Source organism: Chlamydotis macqueenii, chromosome 8 (genome assembly GCF_036417535.1).
Source record: "Chlamydotis macqueenii isolate bChlMac1 chromosome 8, bChlMac1.mat, whole genome shotgun sequence".
Taxonomy (NCBI): Eukaryota; Metazoa; Chordata; class Aves; order Otidiformes; family Otididae; genus Chlamydotis; species Chlamydotis macqueenii.
In genome coordinates this window covers 37,900,334-37,925,574 of record NC_141563.1, presented here as the reverse complement: position 1 = coordinate 37,925,574, position 25,241 = coordinate 37,900,334, and the positions used below count along the sequence as shown (strand labels likewise).

At 45.9% G+C, this 25,241-nt stretch overlaps 2 protein-coding genes across 3 annotated transcripts in view; both read right to left on the bottom strand.

The window, feature by feature from the left end:
- TNNI3K (TNNI3 interacting kinase) overlaps positions 1-14,411 on the bottom strand; it is a 59,967-nt gene extending 45,556 nt beyond the window's left edge. Inside the window, exons 1-5 of one of the 2 annotated variants that reach the window (XM_086753539.1) lie at positions 14,346-14,411; positions 13,609-13,717; positions 7,742-7,827; positions 7,445-7,542; positions 3,831-3,941 (exon numbers count right to left, since the gene is read on the bottom strand). In XM_086753539.1, the coding sequence (XP_086609665.1) occupies positions 3,831-3,941; positions 7,445-7,542; positions 7,742-7,827; positions 13,609-13,717; positions 14,346-14,385 (444 nt within the window). In that variant the 5' untranslated portion in view covers positions 14,386-14,411. The remainder of the gene's footprint in view (positions 1-3,830; positions 3,942-7,444; positions 7,543-7,741; positions 7,828-13,608; positions 13,718-14,345) is intronic. The other variant, XM_086753540.1, reaches the window with a different exon arrangement.
- A 4,903-nt stretch (positions 14,412-19,314) lies between these two features.
- FPGT (fucose-1-phosphate guanylyltransferase) lies at positions 19,315-25,037 on the bottom strand. The gene is made up of 4 exons (XM_086753541.1): positions 24,935-25,037; positions 24,624-24,791; positions 22,580-22,672; positions 19,315-21,271 (listed from the first exon to the last, which is right to left on the bottom strand). The coding sequence occupies exons 1-4, from the start codon at positions 25,011-25,013 to the stop codon at positions 19,824-19,826; spliced, it is 1,788 nt and encodes a 595-aa protein (XP_086609667.1). The 5' UTR covers positions 25,014-25,037; the 3' UTR covers positions 19,315-19,823.
- Between the last annotated feature and the right edge of the window lie 204 nt (positions 25,038-25,241).

Sequence of the window (25,241 nt, the reverse complement as noted above, 5' to 3'; positions counted from 1 at the left end):
TAAGACTTCTTAAATAATTTGAACAAACTCCTAGTAGTAGTAAAATTCCAGTGAAGGCAAGAGGTGAAAAATGTGCTGATGTAACATACTACTTGTAGATGAAAAGGGATTTGTTACTGTGGAAAGTCTGTCAGAGGGGACTAAGTCCTTTCTCCCCAACCGGTCCTTGCTGCAAACATTCACACCCCAGAGTCCCAGGTGTGCAGGCTGCTAAAATTAAGAGGCACTGGTTCATCCTGCCTGCAACCTGCAGTCCCGTTCACACACCCATGGATGCTGTAATCTCAGCCTGGATTTACAAACTGAAATCGGCAGCGATGCCGAGTAATACTGGGCAACACATACCTGTGTGTGAATCACCTGCATTGTTTACCGAGCAGTGACCTCCCTGGGCTGGAAACGTTAAATGTTTTCAAAAGAGCAGACTTAATGAGAGATTTATTAAACTCATTGGGTGATGTTTCTAATATGGTCGTCAACTTATTTTATATCTTTTCATTAATTTTTCATTCTTCCCATTGAGAAAGGCAGTTTCCATTAATAGATAAAATAAGCAAAGAGCATAGTTTTGGTGAAGTAAAATCTGGCACTAAGTCATCGAGCAGATGAAATATTTATATGCCGTACTGGCTCAAATGAGTTGGAACATCCCATTGACGCTGATGGCCTCCAGTATCCTGATTTCAGAGAACTGATTGCTCCAGTGGTTTCAGGAGTGGGGATGGAGCAAAAGCCATAGGCTGGCTCTTCAGGGAAATGGGCAACAAAGCAGTTTTTTCCCCCAGTTCTCTCTATCTTTCTCTTATATATACTCAGTCCTCTTCTGTAGTAAAAGACTATGTTGCACAGATTGATGTGTATAGCTCCGCTAGTTAGTTATTTAGTGCTATAAATAATTATTTATCTTATAGGAATTAGGGGGATGACAAAAAAAAACCCCCTATTTTCTCTTTCTTAAATTGATTCTGTTTTTTAGGGAGGTTGAAAAAATTATTCCATATTTCCATGAATGTTAATGAAATTGAGGACAAAAAAAGCTACTTAATCTATTAGAGCTGGCTGACAATTTCAAACCTATATAAAGAAGGGAAGAAAAAACCCGCACATGGACTACAAATGGTCAGTGTCCAGACCAGCAGGTGAACCAACGAGTTACGCAGAGTCCCACTCCGTATGGAGAACACTTCTGATAAAGATCTGATCGTTCCCTAGGAAGAAAAAAGGGGCTTTTCAAAACCTCTCACAATAAGTTATTTCTTACCACGTTAATGGCCTTATCCTGGTTGGATTCCGAGCGTCCATAACGCTCCAATGCAAGCACCCCGTCCCCGCTCGCTCTCGGCCCTGCTTGTGCGCAGCCCCGCCGAGGAGCCTCATTCTTCCACCGGAGAGCCGACCTTCAGACATGGACGCTAACACGCTTCCTCACTCACCGCCTGAAACAGCTGCTGCAGATTGATTTGTCCCCTGGTCACTGCTGGAGCTGCTGACTGAACCGCTGCAGACTAACGGCTTTTTAATTGAGCTCCTCGGTGTGACCAGCCATCAATTGTTGTAACCTTCTGTAGCGCAACCTTCTTCCCACACACAGACTCTTTGGGTAATGCAAGGTTGTCACCAGCTGTATCTTTAGGCATCCTGTCCCTAACAAGAAGTGCGAACATACCTGTCTAATTTAAACCAGTTTGGAACCAGTTTGGAGGCTGCAATGCAAGGCTAAATTCCCCAGTACCCTCCCTTGCCCTTGGTGGCCCCCAGTTCTGGGAAAGGTCCCAGCAGACAAAGAATGCGTTCAGCCCCAATGCACACAGACACGTACATTAGGCTGTGCACACAGTCCTGAAGAGGGTGATGGAAGGTAGCGCGTATTTCCGTTAGAAATGAAGGAACCTTTACACTGACCCAGCTTCTCCGTGCTGTCGCGGACCACGTACCCATGACAGCAGCAGCACTAAACGTCGAGCCCTGCAATGACTGCTGCGATGTGAGGGGCTGTCTCTAGCTAGGTGTCCGTGCAGTTAACACACAAGATGAAATACTCAAAGGTATTAAGTGCAAAAATTTGCAAAGGGTGTCTGGTGCAATTTTCAAAAGCTTCAAACTCATTCAGATACGTGATTGACTTAACTGGAAATTTAAATCCTGGCTGAAAACTCCAGTAGGGATCTATCGGCACCTTTAAAAGCCTAAATGAAATAGAAAATCTGGCATCCCGTTACTGACCCAGAGATCTGATAATTTCTTCAGACTAAACTGAAACAATAAGTCGATGAAAATCCGAACTGTGTGAATGTAGAAGCATCACCTTTCCTCAGCCGAACCTCAGTGCACAGCCTCATCGTTTCTCACACCAAGTACTTAAATGTTCCCAGGTTTCTTGAGACAGTACGCAAAATTTCTAAGGAGTTATTGTTTCCCCAACAAAACTGCCTGTTTGAAAAGAAATGTCTTTTCTCTCTTTCCATCTTTAATCATGTAATTATTTCTGTGTGCGTATGTGTGGTAAAGAGTTTGGTGTCTGTTTGTATGGGCTGGCTGAAAATGTGAAAGTGTGTCCGAAGAGACGGTTTTCTCCACATCAATAAGCTCAGTGCCTGCTTTACCTTGGGGGTCCATAAGACAGGCATTCTTTCTTACCGTGCACATACACAGAGGTTCTTCTTTTCTGTTGGAAACAGCACACGGGCTGTGTTCCGGTCATCCAGCCAAGCTCTCATGTTTGAAGTGATTTTGTAAGTCTAAAATGCACAACTAAATTCACAGCTTAAAGGCAAGTATGACTACAATCTATATTTCCTCCTTTGTACTTAATTATTTTGTCTTGCACTTCTTGGTGATTATCTCTCTTTGAAGAATTCTGGTGTTTCTGTCTCCATAAATTAGTCCCGCACTCGGTATAAGCTAAAACTTTTACTCAAGCAGAGGACAAAATCTCTGCTTGCTTAATGGACCCACAGGAGATAAAAAGCGAAGTGCCTGAATTCATGAGTACGTTTACAGTCGTAAACCTTTCATTACCAAGGCAATTTTGCACACCCAGTACTTTAAGAGATTAAAAAAAATAAATAAATGACACTGAGTGAGCTGTTGCCAGGGTGATAGAAATGAGATGATGTGTGAGATGACTGAACTGAGGTGGTAAATGATAAGAAAACAGATTCATGACTGACAGCACGTCTAGAAATGGAAAGACCTGGTTATAGGCGTCTAGGGAATCTCATCCCTCCCTTCCTCTGCTCCCCATCGTGATGAGTCTCCAAGCCACAGCGGACTTACCAATACGGATGTTTGACATTCACGCCAGGCTTATCCTGACAACAGTTTTCTCTGCACTAGTCCGAAGTGTAAAATAGCTCTAAACTGAGAACCTCTGTCCCTTTCTGAAGTGCAAAGCCCAGAGCTGTGAAGCAGAGCTCGTCACACCTGGAAGGGGGGTAAAACCCTTCCGCTGTGCTTCCTTCACAGGCACAAAGGCAGTGTTTGGAAGCTTCACCCCATAGCCAGGCTCAGAAATCCTGACAGGTATGAGTGCGTTTCATCATGTGTCTGTTGGTTGACAATGCTGATATTTAGAGAACAATGCCATTTATTGCCAGGGCCTCAAGACAAGAGATGTACAAATAGATCTATGTCCTTTGCACATGTTTGTTAAATGTAAAAATATACGCACAGATGTGGTTTTCCCAAAATGTGCAAAAAAATTAAACAAAATTTAGCTGTACTAAACCAGTTCTGAGCTTTATTTTGAATGTCATCAATCCGAACCAAAATGACCTGCTAATACCAGCGCTCACTTCTGTCCTTTCCTGCACAAAGAAGGAGACGCGTACCTTGTGATGGCCGGCGATGGTGGCGATGTGAAGCGCCGTCAGAGCTCCGTACCCGACCTGCTGAATGTCGGCTCCGCCATGCAGCAGCGCTGTCAACAGCTCCGCGTTGTCCTGAAAGGCACGCACACAACACTGGTTATTTCTGGGACACAGCTCTAAGGTTGAGGGATGGAGCCCAGGAGGGCTGTACACGTCCAGGCCCCACTGACCCAGTTCCAGAAACGGGCTGGCCAGGCGCCGGAGCACAAGGGTGCAAGGAGAGGAGAGGAGGGAAAATTTGTCCTGGGCACCAGAAGTCTCTCTTTTGCTACACTGAAGCCTCTATCTTTAAAAACAGTCTCTACTCTGGTTTTATGATGTCTTTAAAGATCTCTCAGTCTCCAAGCCATTACTAAGAGCTTGCACAAACTGTTTTAATGTCAAAACATTGCAGCACCTAACATACAAGAAGGGCACCTGAGAGGTTCCCAGGATAAATATATAGCATGTACGCCAAGTTCTGAACTGTGAGCTTATTTTTCACATCCTTTCACTTCTTTCCTGTCATGGACACAATTTTTGCCATGACTTCTTCCAGGTATAGCAACGCCAACAAGCACTATAAAATGAGAGTAATAAAAATAAACTTGAGAAACGCATTAAGAGTCATAATGCCCAGGCAACATGACTATGAATAAATTCTCCTTTACAAATAGAGAAATTAAACACAGAGAAGTGAATTAATTTGTTTGGGGGCAGTAGTAGAATTCGTAGGAGAAACCAGGCCGTCTTTCTCACCATCCCTTGTTCTAACTGCACCAACTAGAGCGATCATAATCATAATTTCCACTCCTTGGGGATCTGCGTTCCATCATCACCCAGCCGAGAGACAGGCCTTCTCCAATGGATTTTCATTGCTTCCCAAGAAGAAATGCACACAATGCAAGGGCAAAAGAGATGCTAAATCGCTAAAACTTCCTCATTGTTCTCTACCTCTTCGAAGCAGACGCTACAAGAAGGGCAAGAATGAATCGGTGCCAGAGAAGAAGCAGTTAAAACACAGCTGTGAAAGCATAGCGCTTGTTCACACCGAAATGGTTTTCCTGTTTCCAGGAAATGGTAGGATTTCCTCTTTGCTAATAACGGACAGTAAAGGTTTGTATCACTTTACCTATCAAACAGTTTCAGACCTTGAACAGCAGTACTTGGCTGCCCAGAGGATTGGCTATTACACAGCCTAGGAAGGCAGGCTGAGTTTGAACTACCTTGAGATGTTCTGTTCTGATTAGTGACTGGGTCCGGTTTCCTAGTTCTGTTTTACCGTTACGGGATGTCACTAAACATTCAGGTTATAGGTGAGAAGTAGCCAAGGGGTTTCACAAGAAGTTGCCCTGTCTCAATATACATTGCTTTCTTGTTTCGGAGGTATCTCTAGGCTCCTTCCTATTCCACTTCAAAAAGAACTACGATACAACAAAAGCTGTACTTGGGTAAATCATGGTAAATCTTAAAGTCTTGAAATGTCGCTTACAGGAGAAAGATTGTATTGCATTTTATTTTACATCCCCCAATTCACACTAGTTTACTCATCTTTGTGCAATCTGACAAACGTGTTGGATCCTCTATCACATCACTGGGGTGATTAAATAAGCTGCTGATGGAGTTTTGTGCCTAAGTGGATGCGAGAGATTTATCAGCTTTGCAGCGCAGGGAAAACAGACAAACCAAGATTTGACAGCAAGATTAAAACTATTCTCTAGTAATGAAAACATCCTAGAAATCTGCTATAAAAGTCCTATTAAACAAGGAAATTTTGTTCAACTAAATTATTAATTGGGAACCCTTCACTGAGATTGACATTAAAGAAAGGCAGAGAAATCCTTCCAGGCAATTGGCTAATTAACAACATTGCACACGGGGGAAAGTTTCTTTTATGATTGCTGTAAACCATCGCTTCATTCTGTGATGTATAAGATTTGATTACTGTCATCATTTTATAGCTTGCATATCTAATTGGTTCCAGTGGCTGTAAAATTAAACTAACGTAGGAATTACAAGACGAAACACGAGATACAGCACGCAGTCATGTTGCAGTAACCAGGAGAGGAAGGCAGCTCACGGTGCAGGTGTAACGAGTGAGGCCGTGGAGCCGCAGAGCCTAAGGCACCCACAGCATCCACAGCGTATCGTAACTGTCAGGGTCTGGCCCCGAGGCTGAGCCTTCAGCCTAATTAATGACCAGCTCTCTGCACGCGCCTGGGGCAGGGTCAGAGTTGCAGTGACGGGATCCATGACACCCAGCCTCTGGAGCAGGAAATGGGCTTAGCTCGTCCGTAGCTAACACTGGAAATAGCGGGGTGTCCTTCTTCCCACCTTCAGACAAAATGACAAAAGCTGCTACTTGCATCTCTGCTTCCTTTCCACTCCTACCCCCTTCTACACCAGCTAAAACATTGCTGCGCCGGGCGTCAGTGTCTCCCTCCACAAACAACGACAACGGCCGTATGCCCCGTGTCTCCGGCAGTGCTGCTGTCACTCAGCCTGTGATAGGCTTTCCCTTCGCTCTCCCTGCTCTGACGACCCTTGTGCATCTCCCCAGAGAAGCTGGTTGCACGCTCGCTCCGGGAGAGCCATAGCTTGCTGACTGTCAACAGAGTTTGCATTCTCTCCAAGAGAGACTTTGGTCTTCTCTACGGACAAATAGTCTAACCATCAGATTATTGCCCAGGAGAAGGCAAACCATCTCCTCTTCCACAGATGAGCTTTTGGAGGAGAACAGCTGTGACTGTGATGACTCCTGCTACAGCTGGAATTGGGCCTTTGGGTTAAAGACCATCCACCATCCACCATCTACATCTTCTTGCAAAGGAGTGAGGAACACCACTTACGGATCACGAGTGGCACACGGGTGCCAACCTGCCTAACCTTCTACCAGCTTTGACCACTCAGCCAATCCGAATGGTATCTGCCAGGAGAGCTTTGCAGAAGAAAGAGGCTGTGAGGACATCGGGGCACCTATGGGGCACACAAAGGTCGGGCATTACAGCCTAGAACAGAAACGTCTAAATTTGATCTGAGTTCCCTCTAAAAAGGTAAGTGCTTTTGGGGCTAGCCTATGCATGCATTCAGTTTCTAAGGTGGTCCATCTCAAAATAAGAATCATAACAATTCTTTAGGAAAGCGCTGGCTTTGTTCACTTTATTCCTTGCTACTGTTATTGTTAAGTCCTAAAAGATAAATATAATAGTGAAGAAAATTAATATTGAAGCCGAATGTGGAACTTGAGGAGGAACAACAAGAAAGAAGCAAAAAAGAGAGAAACTGTGAAATAAAATACTTTGCGATTGTTTCTATTAATAGCTACAATAATAAAAAGAGCACGCCTCTCTCTTGAGTTGCACTGCGTGGTTCAGTCAGCTTTTCCGAAGCAACGTCGTATCCTCATGGACGGCACTGCGAAGGCACGTGCTGACTTCCTGGGCAGGGGCTCTTTACAGGCCGTTTTCCTACGCGCTGTAAATGTGAAATTTGTGTTTTCCCCAGAAGTAGCAACCAGAGAGTTCAACTAGATAGTCCAGACAAATAAGCTGCTCAGTTCTCATTTCTTTTCATCAATTCTGTTGAAAATAATTTACCTTATAAGCTGCCAAGTGCAGAGCTGTAAATCCATTTCTTGTTAATCTGGATGGGCGCAGTCCTTTCAGCATAAGAGTTCTAATGTGCGATTTGTTACCTTGAGGAGGAAAATTGGAAAATAAAGTCATTTACAGAAAAGAACGTGCAGATGAAGTAAGAAACTTCTGTGTGAGTTTGAAAGCAAAGAGAAAGAAAGAAATTAACTGAAAACATAATCTTCCCAACAGTTATTAGACAGAACAAATCAGTAGCCGTGTAAATAAAATGTTTAAGGAACATTATATTCCAATACATACCCCCACATATGCAACACAAATGGAGAAGAGAGAGCCCATTTTCTGTGCGGTAATTTAAATTGACTTTGCAGAAGGCTTCATCAGAGCTGAAAAAAGAGATTTTACAGATGATTACTGTTTTCATCCTTTAGCACAGTTTCCTTCACTTGGAAAAAATTTAAAAGCAAAATCTTAATATAAATTTTTTTGAGGCACGGGGCTAAATTTGTACCAGTTTACACTCTGTAAATCTAGAAATACTTTACTGCTTTACTTTTACTTTACTTTACTACTGCAAGCGAGTAGTCCAGATTTATTGTTTTCTGAACAATCCTGCTATTCAGTCACAGTATACACACTCTAAATACAGCTAAATTAGAGGAAAAAAGAGGAAACACTCATTAGAAATATAAATAATCCCTACAAAACCAGTTTCTTTATTGATGCAATAGTAACCAAGAGATATTTTTAAAATCTATGCATTCGTTCTAAAATGGTGAGCAGGACGTGCAGAGAACTAGAGGCAAGGAGCTAAGGAGAAAGAAGAACCAGAAAAAGCCGTTCAGAGGGAAGTTTCTGTTCCCGGAGCGAGACCTAGGAACACTGCGCAGTCAACACACGGGAGCAGTCGTACGGAAACACGGTGGAAGCACACAGCGAGGGAAAGCTACCAAAGCTCCCACAAACATTTGGCAATAATTAAAGAAAAACGTCTCTAACGCATTTTGAGGAATGAAGCAGCGCTTCCCAAATTCTCAGACAACTAAATGTCACTTACCTGTTGTAACACTGACAAAATGAAGCTCAATTCAATGTTTAATTTTCTTCCACATTTTTGGTGCAGTGTTACATTTTTGTACAGTTTAATGATTTCATAGGGCTTTCTAGGCCACACAAGGATGAAATGAATAATTAAAATGAAGTAATTATTATTAATACATTTCTGATATAATAACTCTTAAATAGGATCCACACCAAGTCTGACTCATTAAAAGACATTCAGCATTTGTATTTCATGTTCTGCTCTTTTTTAGCAAAAAAAAAAAAGAACATACATAAAAATGTTACAACCTCACCAATTTTATAATTAATTCATTTCCGTTCTGCTTCTCCTGTCACATGGCACCCGCCAAGGCTCAAAAGTAAAGTCCTTCATAAAATAGAGCCAGAAAAGCTGGCAGGCAAGGGATGGATAGCAACCTAAGGTGCCTCTTGTTTACGAAGAGTTGTGAACAGAATCTTCGCATAGGACTGTGGACAGAGCGACTGGAGATGGTTATTTCACGTAGTTAATGCCCGTTACGTTGTCAGAGAGCAGCAGCCTCTCCGCAGCTGGAGCCGTACCATCCCTGCTGTGAGTCTGGTCTAAATACATGTCACAGCTTTACTTGGAAAACTCCTGAATGCCTGAAGTGTCACTTTTTATTTTTTTTAAACAGTGAAGAGAGCTTCTGAAAAGTGTGAAGGAAACGGTCACTCTGTTTACTCACAGGCGGATAAATGATTCCCACACCTGAACACCTGAGCTTTTGTCGTCCAGTCTCACAGCTTTCCTTAGCACAGATTGACTTGTTACTGCTCCGTCAAACACTCTAAGTTATTACTTTTGTTGAAAATTAGATAGACATAGCAATGAATGTTTTGTGGAGATTGCCAGTCTTGGGCTGTCCACAGAAGGCCGGGGTTTTCCGTTCAGTATCAGCATAATGACGGTCGTGGCTTAGCACAACACCTACGTTTGTACATCTACAAATCCAGCCTGGGTGAGTAGCACTGACAGACGTATTTAACAGGGTTACCACTAAAAATAAGGTTTAACACTTCTCTCTCCTTTGAAAACATAAACCTATGCAAAGTTCCTGTTAGCATGACAACCCTTGTCAAGCAAGGTGACACTTAGGTTTTCTTTCAATAAACATTTCAATAACTTATTCTTTATACAGAGTTTAAAATGCAGATGAAGCCAAAGACCTGTCTTTGCTTCTGTTCTCTTAGTTAAGTCTATCCTAAAAGAAATTCTGCTTTTCCAATGTGTGCTGTAATTCTGAACCAGGAATAAAACCTGTGTTTCCATATTCCTCTTCATGAAGCATGACAAAATTAATTTGCAATTGTTAAACCACTGTATTTTTGGGGGGTTAATTACGAAATAAACCATTTTAACTTTCAGAATCTGAAAGCTCCTTTTGCAGTTTAGTGGAGTGATTTGAGAGCTATGAAATTGCAGAGTGACGCGCTATGACCCGCTGAAGCTGCTGTCCGGGCTCTGAGCGTGTTCTCCCGCGGGCAGGCGCCAGGCCAGGATCTGCTCCGTGCCGCGATCCCTGCGGTCACCCAGGGACCACCCAGGGACCACCCAGGGACCCAGGGACCACCCAGGGACGCGCTGCAGGACAGGAGGCGTGCGCCTTCAGGAACGTCCACCCAGGGATGAAAACGGTGGTGTGAGCTACAGACGTACAAAGTATCCTGCTGGTAAGCAAATAATTTAGCAATTCAAACTCAAATTAAATGAATTATAATTAAAAGTGAAATTTGCAAAAATTAAATAATTTCCTTGTGAGAAATTTTGACCATTTTTTTTTCTCATAAAACCCAGCTTTTTGGAAAATACTCTTCCGATCAGAAAACCACTCTGATGGAAACTCCTGACTGCCTGTGTCAATACCGAGTGTTTTATAATATTCAGGAACAGCGCGTGATTTGAAAAGGACATGGGCCTGATAAAAATAGAGCACAGCATTTATTGATAAATGACAAAATTTGACTTATTTTGCCAAAATTGTGTGCCTCAGTGAGATTAATTCTTACATCTGTCTAGATTTCCACATGCCTTCCTTACAAGACAGGTGTCCCGCGTTAAGGAAGCTCATTTTCTAATGTCCTCAATGTAGACGGCTTTTGTGTGGAACGGTTTTTCACACGTTATAGTCACATTTACCTCTGTTTGGTGACAGCCCTTCACCCACCACCTCCACTTTACTAATGTGGAAAATGTGTTCTCAGTGCAAATAGAATCTCATTTTTCAAAGATGTTCTATCTCCGTGCGATTCTTCTCTGACGTACTGTGATTAGTGACAGTGGTACGAGGCTCGTCTGCTCTTCAGGTTTTCCTTCAGGGGCAACTGAGGGAAAGACAAATTCCGGGTTCTGGGAAACGACTCCTGTAGTTAACTCGTCTTTGCTGTGACGTGTTGGATGTGCACGGACGCGCACACCACGCGTGCCCAGGCGCTGCGGTAGCGCAGGGGGAGCGGATTGCTTTGTCTGAAGGACGGACTCTGCAAGTCTCAAAATCACAGAACGTTATCGTGCTGTAAGGTCATGTCTCCTGCTTCAATCTGCATCTTTAGAATGACATTAAAAACTCACATTCCCAGCACTTAAAGTGTGGTGAAGAAGCTGGGTTTTAGTGTTTTAGCTATATACTTAAATTTTCCTCTTCTCCTAGTTTAAGAAATATTAATAAAAAGTTTCAGTTTGTTTTCTTAATGATATTCAATTTTGATATGATTTGAGTTCTTATAAACTGGCAAAATGTTAATGTTTTTGTGGGAAAACATTGCAAGGAAAGTTCTATATATTAAAAGTTGTGATTCAAATGACAGCTAGCTCAGATGACTACACTCAGGGCCCAGTTTTATCTAGGTGTCCTCCTAATTCCTTTCTGAAGACACAATTGCATGCTTTAGGGAAATGAAATTTGACTTTTTGTTTTCAGAGTGGTCCTTTCAGGAAACCGTTGCCCTAACAGCTCTGAGATACAGCAATAGAACAGGGACAGCTTTTATCCAAGAGGAGACAGCTGCCGCGCTACTTGTAAATTCGCTTTTCACTGTTGCAGTTGTTGGTTTGGTTTTTTCCTGTGGCACTGGACAATTCACCCGTGACCCGCGCGTGGGTTCCCTAAGTGTGAAACAGGGATGCTGACAGCTCTGTCCTCTGCTGGGCTTGGCCACCTCCATCCTATTTCTGTTCCAAATCTCTCAGAGCTGGGACTTTAACAGCTACTTATCTCATTTCATCAGGCAAATGATCTTTGCCTTAGCTTCCAACAGCCACCTGGTTTCTCAGTCTTATTTTTTTAAAAAATAAATGGATTTGTTTTAACAATGGGAAAAAAACTATTAATTCCTCTGCTACTTCAGAGATGAGAAGTCTTCCGAAAATAACTGCTGCTGCTGTACGAAGGATTTTCATGCAGTCCAGACTGATTTTTTACACCAGCCAGATCTGAATTTTAGACACTGACAAAATCTGACTGATTTCATTGCCCATGGGTGAGGCAGCCTTTGGAAATTAAATCACTGCCTGGTTCTCAAGTCTGACTGAAAAAAACCTTTCCAATGCAACGTAACCAGCATCACTAACTCCCACTCCTTCCGTGGAAAAGAGCAGTGCTCTTTATCTGCTGAGAAGAGTTTGGCTGACATCAAGACTTACATGGGGCAGTAGCATCGACTGATAAGCTGAACTGCCAGGGGCCTGCTCATCTTGGAGTTAGTTTTTCTTTATTCTCACTCCTAATGCAGGAATTAAGCACTTTCACCGTATACTCCGTTGTCTTGCTTGTCTAAAACAGAGAGTACTCTGGCTCCGATTTGTTAAGATAACTAGTTTTACTAGTAAACAGCCTTAAAATGAGGCAAGTACTGAGGTACTTCACTGGATCATGGCCAAAGTGGTCAGCATGTTGCAGTGAAAGCCCAATGTCGTCTTTCACTCAACAGGCTCAAACAGTGATGAATACGCTAGCTGCAAGTGAGCGTGATCTTGTTGGAGAGGGTCCAGAGGAGGCCACGCAGATGCTGAGAGGGCTGGAGCAGCTCTGCTGTGAGGCCAGGCTGAGAGCTGGGGCTGCTCAGCCTGGAGAAGAGGAGGCTCCGGGGAGACCTGAGAGCGGCTCCCAGTGCCCAAAGGGGGCTGCAGGGAAGGTGGGGAGAGACTCTTCAGCAGGGCCTGGTGTGACAGGACGAGGGGTAAGGGTTTTAGTCAAAAAGAGGGGAGATTTAGACTAGATATAAAGAAGAAATATTTTATGCTGAGGGTGGTAGAACACTGGCCCAGGTTGCCCAGAGAAGCTGTGGATGCCCCATCCCTGGAAGTGCTCAAGGCCAGGTTGGGCGGGGCTCTGAGCAGCCCTGTCTGGTGGAAGGTGTCCGTGCCCATGGCAGGGGGTTGGAATCAGATATCTTTAATGTCCCTTCCCACCCAAACCATTCTGTGATTCTATGATTCTATGATGAAGAATTCATATGACTAGTTTGGCTTTTTTTGAGCTTATGATTTATTTCTGATTACAATCCTCTATTTTTCAAAGTGATTTTGATGTCTGAAATTATTTACCTGATCATTTTCTCAAATTATGCGCAGTCAATGAGCTGAGTGCTTTCTGTATTTGAGCTTTTCAGATAATGAACATGTAAGTATGTTACTTGGCTGGGTGAACTTGCCTGTTAGCATTTCCTATCCTGAGAAAGGGAATACAATCATGACTTTGAAATCTACTTTCAGAGGATAATCTGCTTTTGTGTTTGCTTAAAATCTGTTACTCCAGCAATATTCCTGTCTGAAGAAACACTTTAGCAAAACTGAAAAGCACACAACAAAACTAGACATCCCATTAAAGCCTATTAATTTACAGAAGTATATAGGTGTTTGTGGTAAAATATTAACAGTAGGAATTAACGGCCACTAATTTTGGTGCTATGCTGTGGGACTCTGGCCCAGAACGGTAATGACGTATTCCCAGAAATAGACATTACAGATCATGCATTCCATATGTGAGAAACTCCTTCTGTAAGAAAACACCTGAAACTGAAAATACTGTTTAATAGCAAATACTTATTTGAGGGAAATTAATAAACAACTTTCCAGAATATTTTACCTAAAAACATGCTTCAGTTCTGTCAGCTCCTTTTCTTTTATTTGCAGGTCATCTTCTAATCGCTCTATGATTATAGCATACGATTCACTAACTTTCTTCTTCCATTCATCTAGCAACAAAAAAACTCTGATTCATAAAACACTTCAAAGCATATGAAAAACAGGAGCGCAAATCATAGCGTCCCAGTAACCAAAGCACTTGATTTTTAAACATCCAACTGTACAGTTTCATATATTTTTCTATTAAAGTATGAAAGTTTAAAATATTACAGCTATTAAACAGTTCCTGCTGCTACCAATACAGACACACTTACACTGATTTTGCGGACAAGTAATACATATGAACCCTTACCAGAAATATTTTAAACTTAAACAAGAGAAAACGTAACCCTTAGGTCGCATTTGTTAGCTCTGTTTCCTAAACATTAGCGCAGACACACAGCGTAAGAAGGCTGGAAGTTTAAAGGTTTTTCTAAGGAAGCACGAGTTACACCAACATAATAATCTAAGTTAACACGACCTTACACAGCTGCACAAAGAAATTAAGTTTTCCAGCTTTCTGTCTTTTACAGACGGCATATGCCGTTTGGGTTAAGCCATTCTTGTAAACCAAGAACGACACAATACCTTATCCTCGAGCTCAAGAACAAATTAGCAATGAGTTATTTCCTGAAACATCATTTGCCTCCTGTAGACGGAGGCATGGTATATTGCCTTTAAAAAAGCAACGTTAGTTACCAGTGCAAGTCTGGGTTGGTCTAGATTTATAATTTCCCATTTGTCCAATGTATCTTCTTTGTTTCAGCAAAGTTCTTGCAGTAATACGATTCCTTGTTCAAGAGCAGTGACAGTCCTACCGAAAAATACTTTTGATAGTCTCTGGCTAAAAATAAACCCTGTGCCAAATGGAATGTCATGCAACAATGACACGGAGCAAAACACTCTGTGCTGGCGACTGCAAAAAAAGAATAAAGGTAGCTAATCAGCTTGCTTAAAAACCTGCTGTCTGTTTCCACAGAAACATTTGCGTTCATCTGTTGAATGCCTAAAAATGGCGGGAAGTGGGTAATTTGGCAGCTTGCTACCAATTTCATAGAGAAAAAGGAATGAAGAAGCTGAATCCCAAGCATATTTTCAGGATCCCCAAGGAGTGCTGGAGGTCCCCAGTCTGGAGAGGCCAGAGATGATCTCAGCTCACGTTATTAAAACCTGTCCTAGCACAGGGGATGGCTTTGGAGCTTCTGGGTATTTCACTTGGGAAGTGCAAACTGCGTCGCACCAGTTGGTACTCGCTGCTACGCCAAGGAAGCCCACTGGATCCGACCGGGAACTGAGCTGGCTGTCAGGAGTTCAGCTCGTCCACTTTGCGTTCTTCCGCGGCGCACACGGAGCCCCCAGAGCGATTCACCCTCCTCGCACCGCCGGGCAGCAGCAGCTCGGCCGGCGAAACCGCCGTCCGACAGCCAGTGAAGGAGGCGGCCTGGAGGGAGCCAGTCCTGTTTGTTAGCATTTTATCTCGGACCCGGCGTGACAGTGACGCAGTAAAACCCCCACGATCCGCCTGGCTGGAAGGGTGAGCTGAGCTGTGTACACACACACGCAAACAAATCACAACAAAAATAACCTAGACTGTGCGGAGACGCTTTCCTGTAAGTCTGTGCTTGAGAACTGTGGAAGACAGGTGAACAGCAAAAGAACCCTGCTTTTCTCTCGCACAAACGGAACCTCGTCAGTAACCCGGTTAGCACAGACCTGCTCGTCCACTGCCTACCCTTTTCATACCCGTTTCCCTGTGTTGTCTACCAAATGGAACACTTTACCCACCCAGCCAATTATGGGATTCACTCTGGTTTCTGTATATGTCTCTTTTCCTCCTTTTGTTGGTTTTTAAAATTTATTTGGTATACATACACCTGTATAATATACACACATATATATTTATATACGTTTAAATACATATTTATATATTTAAAGTGTGTTGATACACGTTGGCAGCTGTTCTGTGTGTAAGTTCTTGGTTTTCGGAGTTAAGGATTTCAGGCAAGAAGATATGTAAATATAACACACATATAAAATCCTCACACGCTGCATCCCCTTGTAAACACACTCGCACTCCTGTGATAGCGCCTGACGCAGCATGAGCTCATCCGTTTATTTGCACTGATTTACACATAAAACCAAGGATGTATTTCGGAAGACTTTGAACTGCTTTGACAATATGCCCTGTGATATTCAACCAAATATTTGCAGAAAGGCACCAGCCTCCGCACGGATCCTCCACACCGGTTGCCATGCAACGGGAAGAGCAGGAAACGCTGCACGCGGACGGGCATCACCGCTCTATCGCCTGAGCGCGGTCTGCTTTCCTCCGCGCCTCTGAACCGCAGCCGTGGCCGTGCAGCCCAAGTGTTTCGGCCGCCTCTGCTGCCCGCGAGAGAGCAGCTGCCGTGTCCAATCTTACAAGAGAAATGTGAAATTTTTTTTTCCCATTTCTGGTTTTAAATGGCCTTCACAGGGAGGCTTTACGGGATTAAGTATTTTGAAATTACCTTTATTTTAAATTAAGTAGAACATATCCATATTCATCCTTTACTTTGAGAGGCTGTGAGTTGCTCCTCTCCATTTCAGCGTCATTCTGGTGACACTCAGACGTCCCAGGGAATGGAAAGGGCGCGAGAAGAAAGCCCGTTTTTATGACGAGAGGCACTCTGCAGCCCCTGTAAGGAAAGGGTGTGTACAACGGCCTCGCTGCGGCCGCGGGTTAAAAGAAGCGTGCAGAAGAACAGCACTGCTATTTTTGTTCTCACAACACTACAGTGGCATTTGCTCGGGGATTAACTCTCCACGTGTGCAGAGAGGAGAAAATAAAGCTGTGCATCAGAGAGTCAGGAACGAGAAGAGGCCGGAACCGCGGAGCTCCGGTACAAACTCCCTGCCCAAGTCCAGAACACTTCTACGCAGATCCAAACGATTGTTGGAGTTTACTTTCCTTTGTCAGTTCCCCAAATCCTTCTGGCACAGACAGCTTTCAGCTGCTCATTTTTATTTCAGCTGCCTTCCTTTGTGTTCTTTTTTAAGTGCCCAATTTCTCAGATTTCAATTTCCTGCCTAAAAGGTTACTGAAATAATCCTCCTCTCTCCGGTTTCGTAGTGCGGTATATACAGTACGGCTAAATCCGTTCATTACAGCATGCTCTCACCGCATTCAGGGAAATCATTAAGATGATGTTAATTCTGAGCCCTATCATTGCACTACACAGCAAAACTAATTAAATAAAGCAAGCTGACATGAATAAAATCATTAAACACTCATCCTGGCTTTATTTGAGACTGTACCAGCCGGAGCTGCATTTCAGGACAGACGGAGCCAGGCAGTGATCTGGAGGCCCGTACAAAAACTGCATCCGTCTAGGACACCCAATAAGCGGTAACCAAAATCAAACCCCAGATTTCAACAGACGCCTCCTGTTCCTAGCAGGTCCTACCCGACTGTCATTCTCAGCGCTGCATCCTTTATTACTCAGGCTGGAGCAAAGTCATCGGCCAGGATCCCATTACGGTCTAGGGTGAGAATCTGGCACTGGAAACCAGCAGCCCCACAATTACTGGTATCTTGCTGTTAGATTTTACCGTGGGGCCTTGCACAAGTCTCTCCGTTTCCTCAGGACAGGTTTATCCCAGCTGGTTGCATGAGAAAATTGCTGTCATTACCTTAGCATCAGGCTGCGAAAAAGAAAGTCTGGGTAAAGTTTGTAAAATGGAGCACAAATAAAACATACAGACATTGTGCACATCAAACGTAGATGATTATTGTCAGGAAGCGTCCGACCTGAAGCCATGCTGATTTTAGTAAGATCTGATCACACCAGAACGTAGCCCTTGCTGTAGGGACCAGAATTTGTTGTAGCTAAAACCCATGCACGCTTCACAAATAGCTGCAATACACACAGCAGTCACCTCCTGCCTAAATAAAGACATTGTTTTTCAAATGTGTCATGAAGGATACACACAAATACTCACTTGTCTGTCATCTCTCTCTCCTGCTTTGACAGAAGCACCACTGTCTGAACTCAAAAATGACGGCACACCACTGCGGACTGACTGCCCGTGCCACCGCTCGGTGTCTGCGGCTCCAGGCCTTCCTTCGCCCACCGGCCCCAGCTCAGCCCGTGCCCGCGGCAGCCGTCGGCCGCACAGCCCTCCGTGGAGGATGGCCGGGCTTTGGCGGGCGCGGGCAGGGCGACAACGCCCGCTGGCGGGATACTCAGCGGGAGCGCTGCAGCTCTTCCTCCCCTCCAGCCCAGAGATTCCTGTCCCTGCTCAAATCAACAGCAAACCTCCCAGTGACCTCAGTCAAACACGGCATTCATTCCAGCCTTTCAGGTTTTATTCTGAAGCTGACACGGGAAAACCAACAAAACCAGCTACTTTCTGTAGCTTGACAGGGTAAAGCCACGTTCCAGCATTTAAAACTCACAAAAAAGTCTGCAGAAAAAAACATGCCTCATGTCTACCAAATCCGTTAACAAAACTCATCACAGCGCAATGGACGTGTATTTTAATTTTTAAACTCCACCAGCCCGTGACAGACGGATGCCTGGATTGCCAGCACCATTACCAGTCTCATGCACTAACGCGCTCTATGGCACGGTCCATTTCCCTGAGTATTGCCCTAAACTTCCTAATCCTGTGCTTCTGACGCAGAGGCTAGGCGAAGGACGGACAGTAACGGACAGCACATCCCAGAGGGGAACCCTTTCTGCAGGGCTCTGAGCAGTTACCTCTTACCCACCCTGGGTGCTGCTGGGCCAGCCCGTCTGAGCAGCCAGGGCAGGACAGCAGCACGCCAGGAGAGAAAATCTGAGAAATGCTCCAAGAAGTCCTTCTTACCTCTCCGTGTGCTCGTGGTGGGCTGGCAGAGCCGGAGGCAGCCTGCTGACCGGGGTGCCAGGTATGGTAGTCTGAGACTACAACCAGGATTCCACTCCCGGATTTGTTTCCCCACCCCCCTGCCGCCTTGGAAGAACACTGCTTCCAGGGCCACCGCAGCTGCTATTCGATCGAGTCTACCCCTACACTTTCCACAAGCCACTTAGCCAGTATGCTTTTCCTCATTCTTTCTTCCCATTACTTATGTGTCAAAAGCAAATCCATTTTCTATTTATATCCAGATTGCTTTCAGTAATGAAATCAATACATGGTACTTGGGGAATGTGGAATAAATGCAATTGGAACAGTTAAAGCAAATAATCCTGTTAAAAGAATACAACGTCATTTTACTGTTACTAAACATCCAGAAAGCTTGTCTAGCGGTACAGCAATCACCAGGGAAGGCTTTTCAGAACAAAGTTTGGTCTGCAATTGAAGATGCAAAGTCTGTGTCAAACGTTTCTCCCAAAACGTTCCGTACGCTCTAACAACGGACGAAGAGATTACGCAAATGGGATGATATCCAAACAGCAGTTCCACGCTCCATGTTCTGTGACTGTTCTCACTTTGTGACTTTATGCAACCACTCAAACTAATCAAACTACTAGCTTCCAAATGACTAACAGTAAAAAAAATACATCAGTATGTCTTGATGCCAGCTTTGACCCCGATGTTTCGAGTCACAACAGACAGAATGATCTCTCATGCGAATCTTTTTCCTCTGATGAAAAACAAGAAAGTATATTAAAAAAATTTAAAAAATAGAGAAATAAAAAGATTAATGCTTCAGACAGGACTTAATTTTAAAAGTACTTTTAATAGATTTATCTCTACCTGTTTGCAACACTACTGTAAAAAGGCAGCCCGAAAAGAGAGAATCATAAGTTATTACTGTATCATTCCACGGCGCTGGAGCTAACGTTCTACTTTGAAAAACTTTTAAAGCAGTTTTCGGTCAAATTTCTAATTAATGTGTTCTGTATCATATTCTTACTGACAAGGACTACGACACATAATAACGTGCATCCCAAGAAAAGTCACCAACTAGTGTTTTCAGAGATCTGAAATACTTCATTATTTGTCACCAAAAGAACAGTTTCTCTGCATTTGCTGCATTATTCATGTTACGCTAGAACAACATTGTTAATGCAATTTTGTTACGTCTGCTTCAATGATATTAGAGAAAAGATCTGTGTTTTTTTTTTTTTTTTTATGATTACTTCCCTGCTTGTAAAAAATCAATCATCCACAAAAGAAAACAGGAAATTTGTTCAGGTACTGTTCCTTCTACAAACCAGACTTCTCTTTTTGTCTTTGTAGACAGATTTCATCATAAATTTGCTTCCTAAACGCCAACATGTCTTCTACATCTTTGTAGGTGAGCATTTCTTCAACAGAGAAGAGCTTAAATCCATTCAACTTAAAAGCTGACAGGTGCTGCACAGAATCTAACATTTTTAGTGACATTCTAACCGATTCGGTTAAAGTAGAGCAAACAGGGAAAATCCTAGCAGTCCACAACCCCAAACGTGTGTTGTCACTGAAGAGCTGGTCCGAAACCTTTACACCCCAGAGGTCCAGGCATTCCAGTAAGCCGACTCCAAAAAACTGGAGTGAACGTATATCTGACAACAATTTCACATTCTTTTTCAAGTCATCTTCCACACTAAACACCATACTGACATACTTCACTTGATCGTTAAGTTTTACACTTAATGAACTCAGAAAACAGTCTGAAGGTATGTCTACTTCAAAATTTATGTACGATCCACTAATAATGCTGTTCCTCCCTACGGAGACTTCAGGTCCAACTCTAGAGTATTCAACGAGGGATCCAGGTGCTACAGAGCAGCCCGGCTGAAGGACGCTTTGAACGACACTTGCTGACTGACCCAGGCTCCCAGCCTTGTCAGAAAAGACGCTAAAAGCCACAGGCAGCAGGTCAAGCTCAAATTTCAGTTTGCTATCAGACGTAAAATGAAACAAGTACTCTTGAGTAGTTCCAACGTGGTAGAACTGCGAGTTGTTCAGGACTATAACATTAAGTGCCGTTCCTTTCAGAAGGCAGTACAGCTTCTGCCGCACCTCTACTAACCGCGACGCCTCTTTGGTGACGTTACTTGTGTTTTCCGTGTAATCTTGAGTGGCTCCAGGTCCCAGGGCCTGGAGGAAGTCACCATACGCATCTATTTCACAGCAAAGAGTGCCCATCTGCTTATAAAATGTCAGTAACTGCTTTGCAATGCTATGATCAATGTAAAATATGCTGTCTGTATACACACACTCCGAGCCCACTGCTGAGGCACCGTGGTCTCCAGCAGAACCTGGCTGAGAACAATTCCCCCTTACGCGTACTGCACCACACTGGCGCATTGTCTCAACATCAGGCTTGTGCAGGAAACGATGGCAAGACGTGTATTCAACTTCTCCTTTTCCCGAAAAACTGGACGGATCTAAAACAAACACTCCATGAGTGGTCCCAACCGTCAAATCCGAAGGGTGAGCTAAGGCGGTAAATCCAGGTTTATCAAATGTGATGGCTCCCGCAACTCCAGTGCTGTAAAGTTCTATGTCATCCGCACACGTGACGAGAATTCCTGGTTTCATGCGGCTGGGGAAATCAATGTACATGGCGAGCTTCAGCTCCAACATCTGGTAAACGGGATCGCCAAAAGGCAAAGCTGTGAAAATCTTTCCCAGAGCACTTGCATTTGGTAAACGCTGACTGTAACCACCTGGAAGAAAAAGACATTTTTAATTACACAGAGACACTGCATGTAAGCAAGCAAAACCTAAACCCACACAGCTGTTTTACATATAAACAAAGGTATAAAAACCACCAGCTTGCTCATATACTAAGTATTCCTCAAGAAATGTCAGATGCGAGAATACCATCAATCATTCCTCTTAAAACATGTCTGTCGTAGCTCAGCCCCGCTCAGGACCAGACCGCGCAATCTCCCACGCGCTCTCTCTCACTGCCCCCACCCTCCAGTGGGACAGAAGGGAGAACTGGTAAACAAAAGGCAGCAAAACCACCTAGGTTGAGATGAGACAAAAAAATAAATTTGAGAGATAACAGAAGAAAACAAAACAGAGATGGAAAACAAGCACAGTACAGTGGCTTACAACAAATCTCAACGCCCAGTGTCCTCCCAGGGAGCAGGAGGCTCCCTCCAGCACCCTCCTCACCGACACACTGAGCAGGATGTCCCACGGGATGGAACAGCCCCTGGGCCAATTGGGCTGAACTATCCCAGCTGTGGGCTAATGAGTAAAACCTATCCCAGCTGTGTGCCCAGCCCCAGGGCCACCAGCTCCAGCTCCTCTCCCAGCTCAGGTGAGAATTAACTCTGTCCTGGCCAGAACCAGGACAATGTCTCAAAGCAGATCTGACCTGGTGTCCAAAACTCAGCATGCCTTAACTAGCTTGTACTAGAATTGGGGTTTTCAATACCTTCAGTTTGCTTCAGAGCCGGAATATGGACCACTGGTCTGTAACTAAGAGAGCAAACGATGCCTGCTTTTTGCTTGAAAAAAAGGAGGCCCTCCGTCCCCCGCCAGAAATTTAAGGGCAGAGATAAGTCAAACCAGCAGGGGTTTGGCCAGCTGACTCATTATTAATTACCTGGTTTCTTTCTCCTCTGCAAACCTGATGCACCTTTGGGAAGTTTTCTGACTAACTGGGTAAGAAGGCAAGCACTCTGTCTGCCTGTGGCTACGAGGATGCCCTAGCTCCCCGACAGAGAGGGCCGAGATCCTTACAAGGGTATTTCAAGTGATACTCTGAATCACACTGCTCTCTCCACTGTTTGATCGAACAACTTAAGTGCTGAGAAGAAATGCTTAAGCGACAGTAATATCTCCTAAGTTTAATCTAAACTCAAACGATCAGATCAGATACACTTGGGACTACTTTTCCGAGGGAACTGTATTTCAGAACTCCGACTCCTCTGCCATTGTATTATTTTTAGGAAAAAAAAAGAAAAAGAAAAAAAAGCAGTGTACAATTTTAAGAGTGTGAAATATAAAACAGAATTTACCAGAATGAATTAGCAGCACAATCAAAGAAGTCCATTTATCGCCATACAGATCTTCCAAGCATCGAAGCACGTGAAGTGTTGACCCACCATTTCCTACAGGAAAAATATTTTAGCATCTGCTGAAAAGAGCACCAGTAATACCTGCACTGACACGTGCAGCATACTGGGACCTCGTGCTGCGGTAGGGCGTTCAGGAGCATGTTTTACATGCTACCTTCTGCTGTAGAAAATAAGTTGTTTAAAAGTCCTTATGACCACAGAGATGATCCTGTAAACAAACCGCGTGTCAATGGATGCACAGACATCTACCTGAAATTTCCTAAACCGGTTCTGACAGCCTTTCTACTGCATCGCAGCTGATAAAATCGTGCGAAGACGGACAGTCACTTTGGAAGCCTTGTGCACTCTGAGGGGGGGCATCTTGAGCAGACAGCTCTTGGGAAAACAGCGTGTTTCCCCTCCCAGCACGCTCCGAACAGCCCCAGCACTTGAAGCGTTTCATCGCTTCAGCAGGCCATAACTTCGCCATAAAAACCAGCTCCAGCAGCAAACAAGTCACACAAGTGACTTTAAGCAAGCATTCAAAAATGCTTTTGACATTTACAAGATGGAAATGAGGAAAAAGGTCTGGGATACTTTTATGTGCTCCTACAAGTTAAAATTGCTACATTTCTGGAAATTAATCTCTGCCTATTATTCTGTACGGCAGACACGACTGGTGAGACGAGTCACTTTCCACACCGACGTGAACAGGCATTAAGAGGCGTTATCGCCCTACAGGGTGACGTTAGGGACCGGCCGACTGCTTTCGACACTCTAGTGAGTGTTGGTAATACATTAAAACACAGGCAAATTGTTTAAACGAGCAGGTTAAGGCAAGTAGTACGAATTTAGAAACAACATGAGTTAGTGAAGTTCTGTGTCCTATAGGATACACTTAGGAAAGCCGTGTGGGATCATCGCCACGCGCTGTGACGGAGTCCCAGACAGCACAACGGGCCAAAAGGCCAAAATTAACTTCTATAAAGTCCAAGCAGCAGCTAACCCGTGATGCTAGCAGCTGCGCAACTGAACCAACACCGCGCACTATTTCACAGCATTAGAACCGACACTCGCGGTTTGATCAGTAGTTCAGAATGTAGCAGCATTGTGGAGCCGTCATTGCAGGAGGCAGCTGCCACAGCACGTAAGCACATGCCTCCGCCTGACCAGAACTGAGTGTAACTACGTACGACAGGAGCACGCGTGTTAAATGACGATAGAGCGTATGAAGGCTCAGGAGGCGCGCACCGCCAGCGCGAGGTGCCGGGCCTGTGCCACGTGCTGGTACCTCGGCCGGACGAGGCTGTGCCCGCGCGCAGGGCAGTGCCCAGCGCAGCACCAGGGCAGTGCCCGTGAGGCGCCCAGAGCGGTGCCCAGAGCAGCACCAGGGCAGTGCCCTGAGGCGCCCAGCACCCAGCGCGGTGCCCAGAGCAGCACCAGGGCAGTGCCCGTGAGGTGCCCAGCACCCAGCGCGGTGCCCAGCGCAGCACCAGGGCAGTGCCCATGAGGCGCCCAGTGCGGTGCCCAGAGCAGCACCAGGGCAGTGCCCTGAGGCGCCCAGCACCCAGCGCGGTGCCCAGCGCAGAACCAAGACAGTGCCCTGAGGAGCCCAGCGCAGCACCAGGGCAGTGCCCGTGAGGCGCCCAGCGCGGTGCCCAGTGCAGCACCAGGGCAGTCTCCTGAGGCGCCCAGCACCCAGCGCGGTGCCCAGCGCGGTGCCAGGGCAGTGCCCCGAGGCGCCCAGCACCCAGCGCAGCACCAGGGCAGTGCCCTGAGGCGCCCAGCACCCAGCGCAGCACCAGGGCAGTGCCCTGAGGCGCCCAGCACCCAGCGCGGTGCCCGGCGCGGAGCCCAGCGCAGCGCAGCCCCTGCGAGGCGCGGGGCCGCCGCACGTCGCTCCGTTTGCTTGGTCCGGGCCCGGCCGGAGCCACGCAGCCCCTCGGCCCGCAGAGCCCACCCGGGGCCGCTCGGCGCGCGGAGGAGGCCGACAGCCAGTGCCCACCGATTTTCGGTCCGGGCGGATCCGCAAAGACGTGGTACCGAGCGCCCAGCGGCAGCTCCCTCCTGCGCAGCTTCTGGGCCAGCTGCCGCCGGTAGGCGAGCGCCTGCTCCGCGTCCGCCGCCGTCACCGCCACGACGTCCCAGAACTCGCCGGGGGGAGCGGCCTTCCCTGCGGGCACAGCGGCACGGCCTCAGGCACCGCCACCCGCCCCGAGCCCCCCCGGCCCGCGGGGCCCTCCCGGCCCGGGACCCCCTGCGGCCGGCGGCAGGGCGAGCGCTCCGCACGCCGCCCGCTGCCTGGGGCCGCCCCACCTCTGAGCGCCGCGAACCGCGCCATTCGCCGGCCCGTGGCCTCCCGCCGCGCCGCGCTCCGCTCGCCCGCCGCCGGCATGGCCGCTCCGGGGCCCAGGGCAGAGGGCCCGGCCCCCGCCTCGCCGCCGTGCGCGCCCGACCCGGAAGAACCGCGCTGGGGCGCGGCGCGGGGCGGTTTCCCCCCCGGAACTGCGGGGCTGGGCTGGGCTGCGCGGGGGAGGGCGGGCGGGACGCGCCGCGGGGCCGGGCCTGCCCTGCCCGGCGGGGTGCGGGAGCGGTGCCGCGCTGCGCTGGGGCCGGGCCCGGC

Coding starts and splice junctions, on each gene's coding strand:
- FPGT (XM_086753541.1), bottom strand. CDS start 25,013: ATGCCGGCGGCGGGCGAGCGGAGCGCGGCGCGGCGGGAGGCCACGGGC. Junction 24,792..24,934: donor GCGGTTCGCGGCGCTCAGAG/GTGGGGCGGCCC, acceptor CTGTGCCCGCAG/GGAAGGCCGCTCCCCCCGGC. Junction 22,673..24,623: donor TCCGCCCGGACCGAAAATCG/GTGGGCACTGGC, acceptor TTTTTCCTGTAG/GAAATGGTGGGTCAACACTT.